Raw genomic sequence first — 12,989 nt, forward strand, 5'->3', positions numbered from 1 at the left:
AGGTGACACCTGCCGTCTGCACCCTCGCAATCACCGCCGGCAGCTAATTAACACTCCGGGGGGGCCGGGGGGGTCCCCTGCCCCCCCCGACCCCCCCATGCCATGCACCGTGCCCCCAGCCCTGCCGCTTTGCACCCCAGGGGTTTGGGGGAGCCCCCCCCCCCTAATTTTTGCAAAGGGGGGGGAGCATTGGCGGCCACCAGAGGCTCCCCGAGAGCCGCCCCGAGCCCCCCATTCCCGGGGGGGTCCCTGAGCGTTTGGGGGGGCCCTTGGGCCAAAGCGGGGCTGGTGCTGGCTTAGGGTGGGGGGGTGACAGAGCTGAGCCCCCCAAAAAAGGGGGTGGAAGCAGCCGCGGTGCTTCCCCCTTTGCCCGGGGTGGGGGAGATTAAAGTGGGGCCACCGCCCTGCGCCCCCTTTTCTTCTGCGCCCCCCCCAAATTTCAGCACCACGCTGACCCTCAGGGCTTGGCTTTGGGGGGGTCCCGCCCCCCCCCCCCCCCCGGGCGGCACCCAGGTCCCTCAGGGCTCGCCCTGCTTTTTGGGGGGCTTTGGGAAGGGGGGGCTCATCGGGGTGCTTGGGCGGGGGGAGCTGGGGACCCCCCCGATGCTTCGCCCCCAGCCCCAGTGCCCCCCCCGCCCCCCCCGCCCCCCCCGATGGTTTTGGGGTTCCAGGGACGCTGGAGGGCGGCAGAGGAGCGGGGATGGGTTACGGCAGCTGCCCGATCGCGGGGTGCAGGCAGCTGCCTGGCGCCCAGCTGGGGGGGGGGGGGCAGGATGCTGGGGGTCCCCCTTCGGTCCCCAGGGACGGGGTGGGGGGGTGAGGGGAGCCTAGGGGGTCCCCCGGCTCCAACCCCCCCCGAGCATTTGGGGGCTGGGGAGGGGGCTCGATCCGGCCGGGGGCTGGGGGAGGAGCAGCCGGTGGGGCTGAGCCCCTTCCTCAGCCCGGAGGGGGCCCCGAGCCCCCGGACCCCCCCATTGGGGCTCCTGGAGACGTGCCCTTGCGGGGGAAACTGAGGCACGGGGCTGGGGGTGCTTGAGCCCCCCAAGGGTGGCAGCTCGGTGGGACCCCCCCCCCCGGTGCCACCTGCAAGTGTGGGGGGGGCTGGAAGAGACCCCCACCCCCCCCAAATCATCACCCGGGGGGGGGGCACGCAAAAAGCCGGGGTGCCGGGCACCCATGGGTGCTGGCCCAGCCGGATCCCGGCGGGCAGGGCCGGGCAGGGCCGGGCAGGCCCCGGCAGCGCTGGGACAGGCGGGGTGGGGGGGGGTGGTTTTTTTGGCCGACGCTTTTATTGCAGGCAGGGTGCGGTGCCACCCCGGGTTTCAGTGTCACCCCACCCTGCGGGGAGCGGGGACGCGGCGGGGGGACCTCGAGGGTCCCTGGCATCACCCTGCGGCTTTGCGGGACCCAGGGGCACCCAGAGGGTCCCGGGGGGGTGGGGGTTAAACCCACCCATCACCTCCGAAAAAGTTCCCAGGGCTGGAGCTGGGGAGGTGATGCCCTGGGTGGGGAAACTGAGGCACGGATCCAGCTTAGGGCCCCCCCCCCAGGCAGGACCTGGTCCCCGCTGGCAGGATTTGACACTAAAAACCACCCTGGGGGGTCCATCCCTGGGGAGTTGGGGTCCCCCCAGGGCTGGGGGTGGGGGGTGCCAGGGCAGGCTGATGCCTGACTCAGCTCATCTCACAGGTGGAGCCGTGACTCACCGGGACGGACGTGCCGGGGCCCCATGTGCTGCCCATGTGTTTTTCGGGTGTCCCCGGGCTGTGTGGGGTTGGGGGGGTGGTGTCCCTGCTCCTTTTGGGGTGTCCCAGGGTCAGGGGGGAGCTGGGAGGGGGGACCCGAACCTCTTGGGCTGGGGGGGAGCGGGGTGATGGGGTTTGGGGGTCCTGGACCAATGTGGGGGGCGTTAGGGGCTCGTGGTGGCCGCTGGAGGGGACAAGGGGACCCTGCCCGGTGGGGGTCCCCCGGGGTGAGGACCCAGGCATCCGGGGATGGAGCTGAGCCACCAGCTCAGGTGCTTTGTGCCCCCCCAAATTTCCTACCAGCGATGGGACCTGACCCCCCATTTCTGCCCCTGCGTGACCCTCCGAACCCACCCCCCCCCCCAAATCCACCACGGGGATGGGCTCCTTCACCCCAAACCCCACCTTCCCCCTCGCGTGGGGCACCCACGAGTGTTTTGGGGTCCCCTTTGCCGGCGAATGGATGTGAGGGGGAGACGGAAAGGAGCAGCACCCACGGAGGGGGCACCCAAAACGCAGGCGTGCGCCCGTCCTCGCACCCGCGTGGGCACGGGGCGTCGCGCGGGGTCCCTGCCCCGTGGCTGGGGGCTTGTCCCCCCTCCGCCGCCGGCGCCCAGGCGTGGTTCGGGGCAGGGGTGCAGCAGCAAGACCGGGCTTGCCGGCGCGTTTAAGGCCTGTAATTAGCGTCGGGAGCAGGATCCACCCAAAGCTTACCTCTTCATATTTTCACACGCACACCCCTGCGCCCTTCCCGGGTGCTGCCTTCCCCCCTGGGAGCCCCCAAAACCCTCCTGGCCCCCAGCCCCGCCAAGGCCCCTGCCTCCCCCCGCGACTCCTCGGGGGGTGAAGCATCCCCAGACCCAGCACATTTTGGGGAGGCTGTTGCCTGTTTTTTTTTTTTTTTTTTTGGGAAAACACCCCGGGATGAGGCGCTGGGTGTCCCCTGGGCGCCGGCGAATCCCCAGGCGGGGGAAACCGAGGCGAGATGGGATGGTGGGGAGGGATGGACTCATTTTTCGGGAGCTGGGGTGGCTGGTTCGGCTTCCCGGCACGTCTTTGCCCTTTAGAGGGTGCTCTGCATTTACTGTCCCCGCCCGGCGCACCCCAAGGGTTGCGGGATGGTCGGCATGGGATGGATGGATGGACGGACGGACGGATGGACGGATGCAGGGACATCCCACGGGATGCAGCACCCTCCACCTCCATCGCCCTGCATCTGCCTTTCCCCCTGGCTTATCCTGGGAGTGACCCCAGCAATTTGGGGAGGGGGCGATGCTGCAGCAAAGCCCCTTTCCCTCTGCACCGGGACGCTGTCGGGTCCCAAATCCCCCCGATCCCGATTGCTTTAACCCCCCTGGTCCGGCAGCGGCTCCCAAATCCATGCTCAATCCTCCGCCAAGCCTGGGCTCTAATTTTGCTGAAGGGAGAGATGGTCTCCCATCCATTTTGCCTGTTTTCTTCCCCAAAATGCTCCTTTTCTGACTGCTTCATGTAAGAGCCGGAGAGTTTAACAGCCTCCTTTCCACCCCTGCAGCTTAGGAGATACGAGGGGACCTTTGCATGGAGGAAAATCCTCTCCATCCTCCTGCCAAATCCGCAGGCGTTTGGAGAAACCTTTCCCTTTCCGTGAGGCACTGAGGCTTCAAACCCATTTTTCCTCATCCTTTTTCTCACTAGGAATGAATATTCCGGCCCCAAGCGATGCTGTCGGGGTGGGGGAATGGGCTGGGGGAGATGCTCTGCCCTGCAAACGCTCCTCAACCGCCCGAAGCCACTTCAAGGGGGGGTTCCCCATCCTCGGCCCCATCGCAGGTGTATTCAACACGACCCTTTCCCCTCTAAATTCACCCCATTTTGGTGTCCTTCTTTGCTCCCAGCACGGGCAAAGGATGCTCGGTGCTGGGTTTCCTCCACCGTGGGAAGAAACAGGGGGAAAGAGGTGTCCAGTGGGTCTTTATTCCCATGGGATGGGGCTGTCCGGCTCCGTGCTGGCCTCGCTTGGGCTGCTGAGATGCCAAGGGACCTCCCTCACCCCTGGGGGCCAACCCTGCCCCTGCTTGGGGTAAATCCCACACCCCCCCCCCGTATCCCTTGGAGCAGCTCCTCATCCCCCCGGGGGGGCTGCGCTGCTTCCCGCCTGCCGTCCAAGCGGATGCTCCTCCCGGCTACCTCCAAAATTATCCCTAATATTCATTTCATGGGAGACCTGGCTCTGAGGCAGGGCTGGGAAGAGCTTTCCCCTGCGGTGGGGAAAGACGCTCGCTTGACTTCCCAGCAGCATCCCGTGCCGAGCGGGATGGCAGGGGACGGCGGGAGAGGTGACACCCAACGGAGGTGCCAGTGCTGCATCAGGCAAAACCATTTAATGGCATCACCATAATAAGAAGAATTATTGCTGTTATTAATATCACTTACGGAGGGCCGCAGATTCCCAGGAGAAGGGGCTGCCTGTGAGCTATGTGTTAGCAGCATCATTTATTGCAAGCGAGTGCCCGGGGCTCTTTGCTCTCTGCAATTGCAGCTCTGACAGAAGCGGGGGTGCCGCCCGTCTTCTGCAACGCGCCGCTTTGATCTCTCTCGGGACCCACCTTGTTATTTCTGCTTTTATGATTCCCAGCTCATGTCCCAGCCCTGCAATTTGCCTGGTTAGTAATTGCCAGCTGAGCAGCCGGGAGTCTCCTGCTCCTTTACTGTTTGACAAAGCGGGGTTTTCTCGGTTGAACGCAGTCCCAGTGCAGTTTTGGGGTGAAACCGGGTACATTTGGGCTCTCTGGTTTTGCTCTGTTTTCCGCTGGTTGAGGTTACGGGTGCTGCAGCTCAGATGCTGCCCGTGCTTTGAGCCCGTATTAGCGGTCCCCTCTCCCATGGGGGCACAGGGGTACCTGCGGGTACGGATATCCTGGGTATCCAGCTCCGGGCTTGATGCACGGGGTTGTCCAGAGCCTTTTTTAACCCCTCAAGGAGGACACATCCCCTCTTCCCACCCCTCTTTGCTGGGAGAGGAGCCGGCCCGTGGGTGCAGCCGCTGATGCACCATCAAAGAGCTCTGCGGGACTCACCTGCCCGCCCCGGTTTCACTTCTCTCTTTCTTTCCTCTGCTTTGCATGCGAGACCTGGCCTGTGGCGAGCACAAGCAGGGAGACCGGAGAGCCCAGCGTCAGCCTCCGGCGAGGGGCTGCGCTCGCTGCCGCGGGCTTCGATGCCCATCAATGGCTTTGAGAAGCTTCCCTGGCTCTGAAATGCTCCCAGTATTTGCAGCCAAGGGACTGTGCTGCTTCCCGCGTCGTCATCCCTATGATCCTAAGAAGAGGTGCTGAGCACCACCAGCTCCTGGTAGGATAAATCCCAGTTTCTGCCCAGGCACGGTGTCTGGTGTAGGAAAGGGTCGCATCCTGCCATGGTTCATCTCCTGCTAAGGTGGACGGAGCGTGCCTGCTCCTCCGTTGAGCCCGGAGACCCCCGCGTCCCCATGCAGGTATCTGCCAGCAGATGAGGGATGACCCACGGCAGAGGAACCAGCTGCCCCGGTGCCAGCGGGGACTGAGCCCGTGGGTCCCTGCCCCACAGCTGCCACCCTACGGTGGCCACAGATGCTCGGGTTGTGCCTATGCGGATGTGCCTGTGCCCAACTCTCCTGCCGTGGCCTTGCGGAGCCCCGAGCAAGTCTCGGAAGCTCATTAAAGAAATGCAGCGGTACGCATTAGTGAAGCTGCAAAACCTCTTGGGATCAGGTTTCACCTCTGGGCTAGGGTTAGGATGCAAAGAAGTCGGTTATTTATATCTTTCCATGGGAAGAGCCTATTTTCTCTTTCCAGCATCTCATTCAAGCCTGGCCTAGCAAAGCTCTTAGGTGTGTGTGGAAGTCTGGGGGTTTGTCTGCTTCCTTAGGGAGAGGAGAAACCCCTTTGAAGGTGGATGTGTGTGTGGGCATTGCTGGAGAGCAATGGGGATCAATGACTGAGGAGCTCTTGGACACGTTCGGTGGGGCGTCCGGGTCCTTAGTGATGGAGCCGTGTGGATTTAAACCCAGCAGAAACCTGATGCTGAGATTTTATCTGGGTTTCTGGTGTAGGAAAGGAGCCTACGAGCTGGTCTTTAAAAGGAGGACTCATGTCGCCTGCCTTTGGAAATGTCTCATTGCCACTGCACGCTACGTCAGCTTTCCTACCATCACAGCTCTTGCGAGGAGAGAGGAGTTTCTGGAATTTGACCTCTCCTCCCAGCCCGCCATGAGGGAGGCAAGAGAGGAGGTGCCGGCAATTAAAGCGGGGCCGGGTTGTCCCGTGGGCTCTGTCTCCGCTCCCCACCCCATGGCTTTGGGAGGCAGGTCACCTCCATGGTGCGCTTCCCACCCCGGGATGCTCATCCCAAGACTTTGCCGTTGCCACCGGGTGACTCCATCCCAGCACTGGCTGGGTGATGGTGGCCAACGTTGGGTCCCCAGGAGCTTTGCTCCTGGTGCGTTAACCAGCCTGGCAAGCACTGGAGCATCTGAGATGCTCGGCCTTGGGATGTAGGGTGGATTTGGGAGGGAGCCTCGGTGTCCCAGCGAGGTTTTCCCACCCCGCCGTGGTGGGGCAGGACATCATGGGCGTTAGCAGGGTGCTTTGCTGGCCCAACAGCTGGCTTCTTGAGCAAGCGCCTCAGCCGGCGGTGAGCCAGGAGCCGTGCCAGGAGCCGGTGGCGGAGCCACCCTGGGAACTCCCGGCAGCTACGCTCTCCGCCTGGGCTCAAACAGGTTCATTCAGTTTCTCGGCAGATCTGCCGGTTGCGTAAGGTCAGGGAGACGCAGCCGCCGCCTCCTTTCCCCCGTTGAGAGCCGGGTTCAAGCCGCTTCTCTCCTCGCTGCGACCATGTCCCCACCGTGAGCTGGAAAATCGGGGATCCCAAAACCCCGGTGTGGGAGAGGGTTTCCAGGTGGGACTGGGGCGTGCAGGATGCTTGTTGCCAAAGGGGAGCACGAGTTCCCCCGTTCCCTGCAATGCAGATCCCCTTGGGCTGAAAATCCTGCAGTTCAGCGAATGCCCGGTGAGGTTCAGGAGGAGAAGTCCTCCCTTCCTGCAGAGATGCACCCAGACCCAGATTTGCATGACTGCAGAAAAAAAAGCCAGGGGTGAATAGGCTCGGAGCTGAAACTGGTTCCGCAAACCTCTCCCACGAGCGTCTCCAATAAAAGGGATAATTAAAGAGTTGGCTTTTATTGTCACGGCTTCAGCTGCAGCTTGTGGTTTGGGGGGAAGTTTTATGGCTTTTTTTTTTTTTTTTTTCACAGCGGGATAAATGGGGATTCTCAGTTGGAAGGCATCTTCAGACACCTCTGCTCATTACAATATAAATTAAAAGCGGTTAAGCAATTAAGTCGTATTTTTTTTTAAACAATGCGAGCTCGCTAATGGGTTAACGCGGGAGTGGCTTTGCCAAGTGCCACGTGCTGTGGCGGGGGCTCGTGGCCGGAGACCCTGCGAGGATGATCGGGAAATATCCCGGCAACGCCTGGCAGGCTTCCAGGCTAGGAGGGATCGCGCCCTGCCACCAGGGATGTGGGGCACAGCTCCTCAGGCTGCTAATGGCATCTCGACCCCGTTGAGGTATGGCGAAGGGTGTGCAACAGGGAAGTAGCAAGATATTTTGGTCTTTGCAAACCCCTCCGTGTCCCTCCAGGCTCCATACACCAATCAGAGTGATCTAAAATGACTTTAAAACCTTCTTAAAAGTGTTTCTCGGTCTTCTTCATTGACATCAAACTAATTTTATAATCCTGCCAAGGGCTAACGCTCTCTGGTTGTGAAAGAGTTTTGGACAACCCAAGTCAAACCTCCTCTGAGCAGGAGGTTGAACCAGAGGGCATCTGAAGGTGTGATTGGGAAACCACATTTTTGTTGGAATTCAATGAACCAAGCACCCGCTGTCAGGCTCAAAATGAGTGATTTAGCTAAAACAAGGGTCTCCCTCGAAGGTGTCACGTGTCAGTGAATTTGTAGTGCTTTGTCATTGCCATAGGAGGCTCAGAGAGGCCTGCGATGATTTGGCAGTTGCAGCTAAGGGAATTTGGAGTTGTCCTTCCAACACCAACAATAGCTTTGTTTTTCTTAGCTCTCGAGGGAGTGTTTTGAGGCAGGTCATGGTGGTGGCAAAGAAAGGAGGGCATCCTTCCAAGCCCTAAACCAATGAATAGAATAGAAAAAAAAAAAAGACATTTTCACTCCTCTGACACCTGGCCAACTCCCTGAGCACATAAAAAGGGGCACTCAGCCACTGCACCCACAGGACTCACCTCCGCCTGCCTCCGAACCTCCTCCTCTGCACCGCACCACTCCGCTCCGCTCTTCTCTCTTCACGGGTTGACTGTAGGGGACCCATCACCATGTCTCGCCAGTCCTATGGTCTCGGCAAGGGATTCAGCTCCAGCTCTGTTTCCTTCGGAGGGAGGAACAAGGTCACGTTCAGCTCTGTGTCCCAAGGAGGATGGAGGGGACCTGGCAAGGCTGGTGGCTTCAGCAGCAGGAGCCTCTATTGCTTGGGAGGGAGTAAAAGTACCTCTCTGGGAGGATTCGGTGGAGGTGGTGGCGTCTGCAGAGGTTTTGGGGCTGGTGGCCAGGGAGGCTTTGGCTACAGCTGTGGTGCTGGGGCAGGATTTGGTGGTAGCTATGGTGGTGGGGCTGGAGGCGGCTTCGGTGGAGGCCTCGGTGGTGGTTATGGTGGCTTTGGTGGAGGATTTGATGGTGGGATGGGAGGTCAAGGCTTTCCCCCTTGTCCACCGGGCGGCATCAGGGAAGTGACCATCAACCAGAGCCTGCTGGTCCCACTCAACCTTGAAATCGATCCTGAGATCCAGAAGGTGCGAACACAAGAACGGGAGGAGATGAAGAAGCTCAACGACAAATTCGCTACCTTCATTGACAAGGTGAGAGTGGCTTCAACCCGAGGCTGGGAGGTGGAGGTCTGAGCTCACCACGGCTCGTGCTGGTTGCAATTACTGGGAGGTACCCATCCAATAATACCCAGAGAGCCAGGCATTGCCCAGACCACCCCAAAGAACCCCTGCAGACGCAGAGAGGGTGGCTGGAGAAGTGACTTTCCCAAGGTTATGGAGAAACCCAGGAATAGGATCCTTGGTTCTTAAGGCCACAATGCTGGTGCTAAGCTGTGGGACCAGGTACCTACATGCAGATCATCCTCAGACGAGTCTCTGCTGGTGGACTCTGCCCATCCATGGGCTGAAGGACTTTGGGTCCTATTTTTAGGCCAAATTTAGGTCCTATTTTTGGCCTATTTTTAAGGAGAAGATGCCAAAGCTATGAAGTTCACCGTGTTTCTCCTGTTTAAGGACTGTGAGATTGGAGAGGGAAGGTGACCCACCTTTGCCCACTCATCCTAGAGCTGTGGTCCCACCTGTCCAGTGGCACCCTGGAGTCATTGCTTACTGGAGATGAGAATAGACAGGAAGGTTAAACTCATTAAATGGGAAAAAGTTATGGAAAATGTGGGAAAAAAATTAATAAAAAGATGCTTTGGGGAATAGTCTGACTCTTTTTCTACCCACCCCTGCAATCGTATTAGGTTCGGTTCCTAGAGCAGCAGAACCGAGTCCTGGAGACCAAGTGGCAACTCCTGCAGGAGCAGGGTGGCATAGGGACGGGGGGCAGGAGCCTGGACCCCTTTTTTGAAACCTACATCAGCGGGCTGAGGAAGAAGCTGGACTGCCTCTCAAGCGAGAAGCATCAGCTGGAGTCAGAGCTGAAGAACTTCCAAGATATGGTGGAAGACTTCAAGACCAAGTATGTTGTTCTCGGTGTAGTCACGGTTGGGCTGTCTGGTGGTGAAAAAGTAGAGATAAAAACTTACTTTGAACAGTCAGAAAATGGAAAGAATCATAAGAATTGGCAATATGTCACTTGTTTCAATGATTAGAAAATGTAAAAGGATTTGGGGAAGTTTTCATCAACTGAGTTTTGATGATAGGCAGTGATTTTTCAAGGTATTTCTCAATATGTATTGTTGTCTGAGTTATGCTTCTCACTAAAGCGAGATCCTCTACTGTTTGTTTTCCTCACTTAAGAATCCATGCCATTATGATTTAATGAACTAATTATATCAGTTGCTAAATCCGACTATAATTTCCTCATGGATTTCCTCATGGATTCCTTCCCATAATAGCCCTCATGATTTGAAGCTTAGAGCTTTCTTTGGAAGGATGAGGTGGGGTAAAAAAAAAAAAAAAGATTCTTCTTCCGTTATTTATTAGATTAATTTGTCTAGTCAGAAAATCAAGACCAAAGCCTGGAGAAATGCTTTCACTGATGGAGTTAAAAAAAATGGTGGGAAAGCAAGTCTGGGACTCATCAGGATCAACCAGATCCCTTGCTTTACTGAGGCTGCAGGTTGAAAGCTGGCTTTGTTTTGGAGATCATCTCCAGCACTCAATGCTCTGCAGCAGTTACCTGCCCCAACGAGCAGCTGGAAATGGCCCATGTTGAGGACCTGAAGGTCCTTGGGTCTTGTAGAAGGAGTTGGAGTGGCCACAGCCACCAGGACTTGGTTTAGGCAGAGACAGGATTCCGCTTCGCAGGCTTTCTTCAGCAAGGTGTTGGAGACGGCAGGAGCCAGGACTCATCTAGAGAGGCGAAGTGCCATTGCTTGTCCATAAATCTCGCTCATGGCAGGTCTATTTTTGCTGCATTCGTTAGTCTGAGGCCAACCACGTCTAGTTGCCAGAAGCAGCCAGAGCCAAAATAAGCAGACAGATTCAATCTACCTCACTGTAATCAACAGGTATGAAGAGGAAATAAACAAAAGGACAACTGCGGAGAACAATTTTGTGCTCCTAAAAAAGGTAAAGTCCTTTTTTTCTTTTACTACAAAGACACATCTTGGTTCAGAGGATGTCAGCACTGACTTGTTAGCATCAGACATAAACCAGGACCCCCAGATGTATGTGCCATAGGGAAACGGAGCACCAAAGGGCTCGCAGTTAAATGTCAGATACAACGATGTGCGTTGGGCAGAAGGTTTTCACTTCCCATTTCTCCTACAGGACGTGGATGCAGCCTATATGACCAAGGTGGAACTTCAGGCAAAATTAGACTCTCTGGCAGATGAGATTAACTTCTTGAAGTGTCTTTACGAAGCGGTAAGTGGTCCAGCTGCTCCCTGGAGAGGGATGCTGGGATGGAGAAGGGTTGTGACACTGTGAGGAAATTATGGCAGGGCTAAAGCCAGATCTGGTGTGAATTACAGGAGCTATCTCAGATGCAGAAGACTGTTTCCGACACCTCTGTAGTTCTCTCCATGGACAATAACCGAAACCTGGACCTGGACAGCATCATTGCAGAGGTCAAAGCCCAATATGAGGAGATTGCCAAGAAGAGCCAACTGGAGGCTGAGTCTTGGTACCAAGGCAAGGTGAGTGCTTCACACCTTGCTTGTGATCACCGACGGCTGAGGAGGTGGAAGAGTTACTGGTGGTAGCTCAGACCATGCTGAGACCTGGGATGTTGCTGGTACTGAGCTGGCCAGACTGGGGCAAGCATGTGCATGCTCGCCTTGGCTTGCATGGGGTGGTATGGAGAGCCGTTGGGAGGAGCCACTCATGGTGGACCTAACATGCTCCTCTCACCTCTGCTTACCAGTACGAGGAGCTGCAGGTTATCGCAGGCAAACACGGAGACAGCCTTAAGGACACAAAGACCGAAATCTCTGAGCTTAATCGCATGATCCAGAGGATACGGGCTGAGATTGAGAGCGTGAAGAAACAGGTAAGGGTTGCATTTTTTTGAGAAATGGGTGTGAGCTCTTGGTAATACCCTTCAGAGCTTCCCTAAAAGCAAATAGTCTGGTAATAGTCATTGTAAGTGGGAGGGAACCTGCCGTATTTGTGAATAGCTGAGCTCAAGTGATCTGGGACCATGGCTTCATCTCCGACCGGCTGCCCCTCCCCCGCTCATCATGTCCACGTCTTGCCCTCCAGTGTCAAACTCTGCAGAGCTCCATTGCGGATGCCGAGGAACGCGGGGAGCTGGCCCTCAAGGACGCCAGGGCCAAACTGACTGAGCTGGAGTCAGCCCTGCAGAAAGCCAAGGCCGACCTGGCCCGGCAGCTCCGTGAGTACCAGGAGCTGATGAACGTCAAGCTGGCCCTGGACATTGAGATCGCGACCTACAGGAAGCTCCTGGAAGGAGAGGAGTGCAGGTGGGTGAGGATACAGCAAGAGCTTGGTTGCATCCTGCTAAATCAAAGGGAAGAACGTGGCACATCACATCTCCTCTGTTAAAATATCAGTGGTGTTGCCATTAGCTATGGACTACGCTCCTATAGCTGCCGTTATTTATGCCCGTGGTCTGATGGACTGAACCTGGCTTCATGGATCTGGACCAGTCCAGATGCTCTGGCTGGAACTGACGCTCGGTCTCTTTTCCTTGCAGGATGTCGGGAGAGTGTCAGAGCGCCGTGAGCATCTGTAAGTAGCATTCCCTGCCCCCAGGGGAGCACAGTGGGCTGGGACTGATGCTCCAAAACTTCATGGTGGCATCAGAGGTAACCTCGTGCTTTCTGTTCTTCTCTGTAGCTGTGGTGGAAAGCGGCAGCAGCTCTGTGGGAGGTGGATACGGCAGCGGACTGTACCTTGGAGGAGGAGGAGGAGGAGGAATCGGATTCGGCGCTGGAAGTGGGAGAGGCAGCGGTGCTGGCTTCTGCTACAGCCTAGGAGGGGGCGGATTTGGCTCCAGGGGAGGATTTGGCTCCGGAGGGGCAGGATTCTGCTCTCTGGGCGGAGGGTGTAACTCAGTGGTGGTGGGGTCTGGCACCACCCTGAAGAAGAACACCAGCTCTGTGTCTGTCCGGAGGGCCTAGGAAAGCGAGCTATCTCACCCCTCCCCGGCACCCAAAGGAGAAAGGAAGGAAATTTCATGATGACCACCACCACCCCTTCATTGCCAAGGTGATGGCCGTCGATTTCATTTTAAAGCACCACTGCTGGAAAGGCCCAAACACGGCTGGGATAAGGCTACAAAGCAGCGTGGTCCAAGTGCCAGGCATCCTACCCGCGATGGGTAGAGGGGACTGGTCCATGTGGGGCTCAGAGAACTCGTGTCCTCTGAAGCCTGCGGAAAGGCTGGATTTCTTTCAAGATCTTGTGCTGGATCCAGATGTGGTGCAATTTTAATCGGTGCTCCTCATCGGCCAGGACTCGAACTCCAAATCAAGAATTTCCTAATGGTGACTAGTCCCAGCTGGAGAAATTTCTTA

General features: G+C 57.4%; 1 protein-coding gene across 1 annotated transcript; it reads left to right on the plus strand.

The window, feature by feature from the left end:
* Nucleotides 1–8,109: 8,109 nt before the first annotated feature.
* On the plus strand, nucleotides 8,110–12,627 carry LOC104019220 (keratin, type II cytoskeletal 4). Its single transcript, XM_009472447.2, has 9 exons — nucleotides 8,110–8,649; nucleotides 9,306–9,523; nucleotides 10,518–10,578; nucleotides 10,780–10,875; nucleotides 10,983–11,147; nucleotides 11,375–11,500; nucleotides 11,713–11,933; nucleotides 12,167–12,201; nucleotides 12,310–12,627. The coding sequence occupies exons 1-9, from the start codon at nucleotides 8,110–8,112 to the stop codon at nucleotides 12,591–12,593; spliced, it is 1,746 nt and encodes a 581-aa protein (XP_009470722.1). The 3' UTR covers nucleotides 12,594–12,627.
* The last annotated feature ends 362 nt before the right edge of the window (nucleotides 12,628–12,989 follow it).

This window comes from Nipponia nippon, unplaced genomic scaffold (assembly GCF_047370975.1).
Source record: "Nipponia nippon isolate SJK-2023a ecotype South Korea unplaced genomic scaffold, ASM4737097v1 scaffold_35, whole genome shotgun sequence".
NCBI lineage: Eukaryota > Metazoa > Chordata > Aves > Pelecaniformes > Threskiornithidae > Nipponia > Nipponia nippon.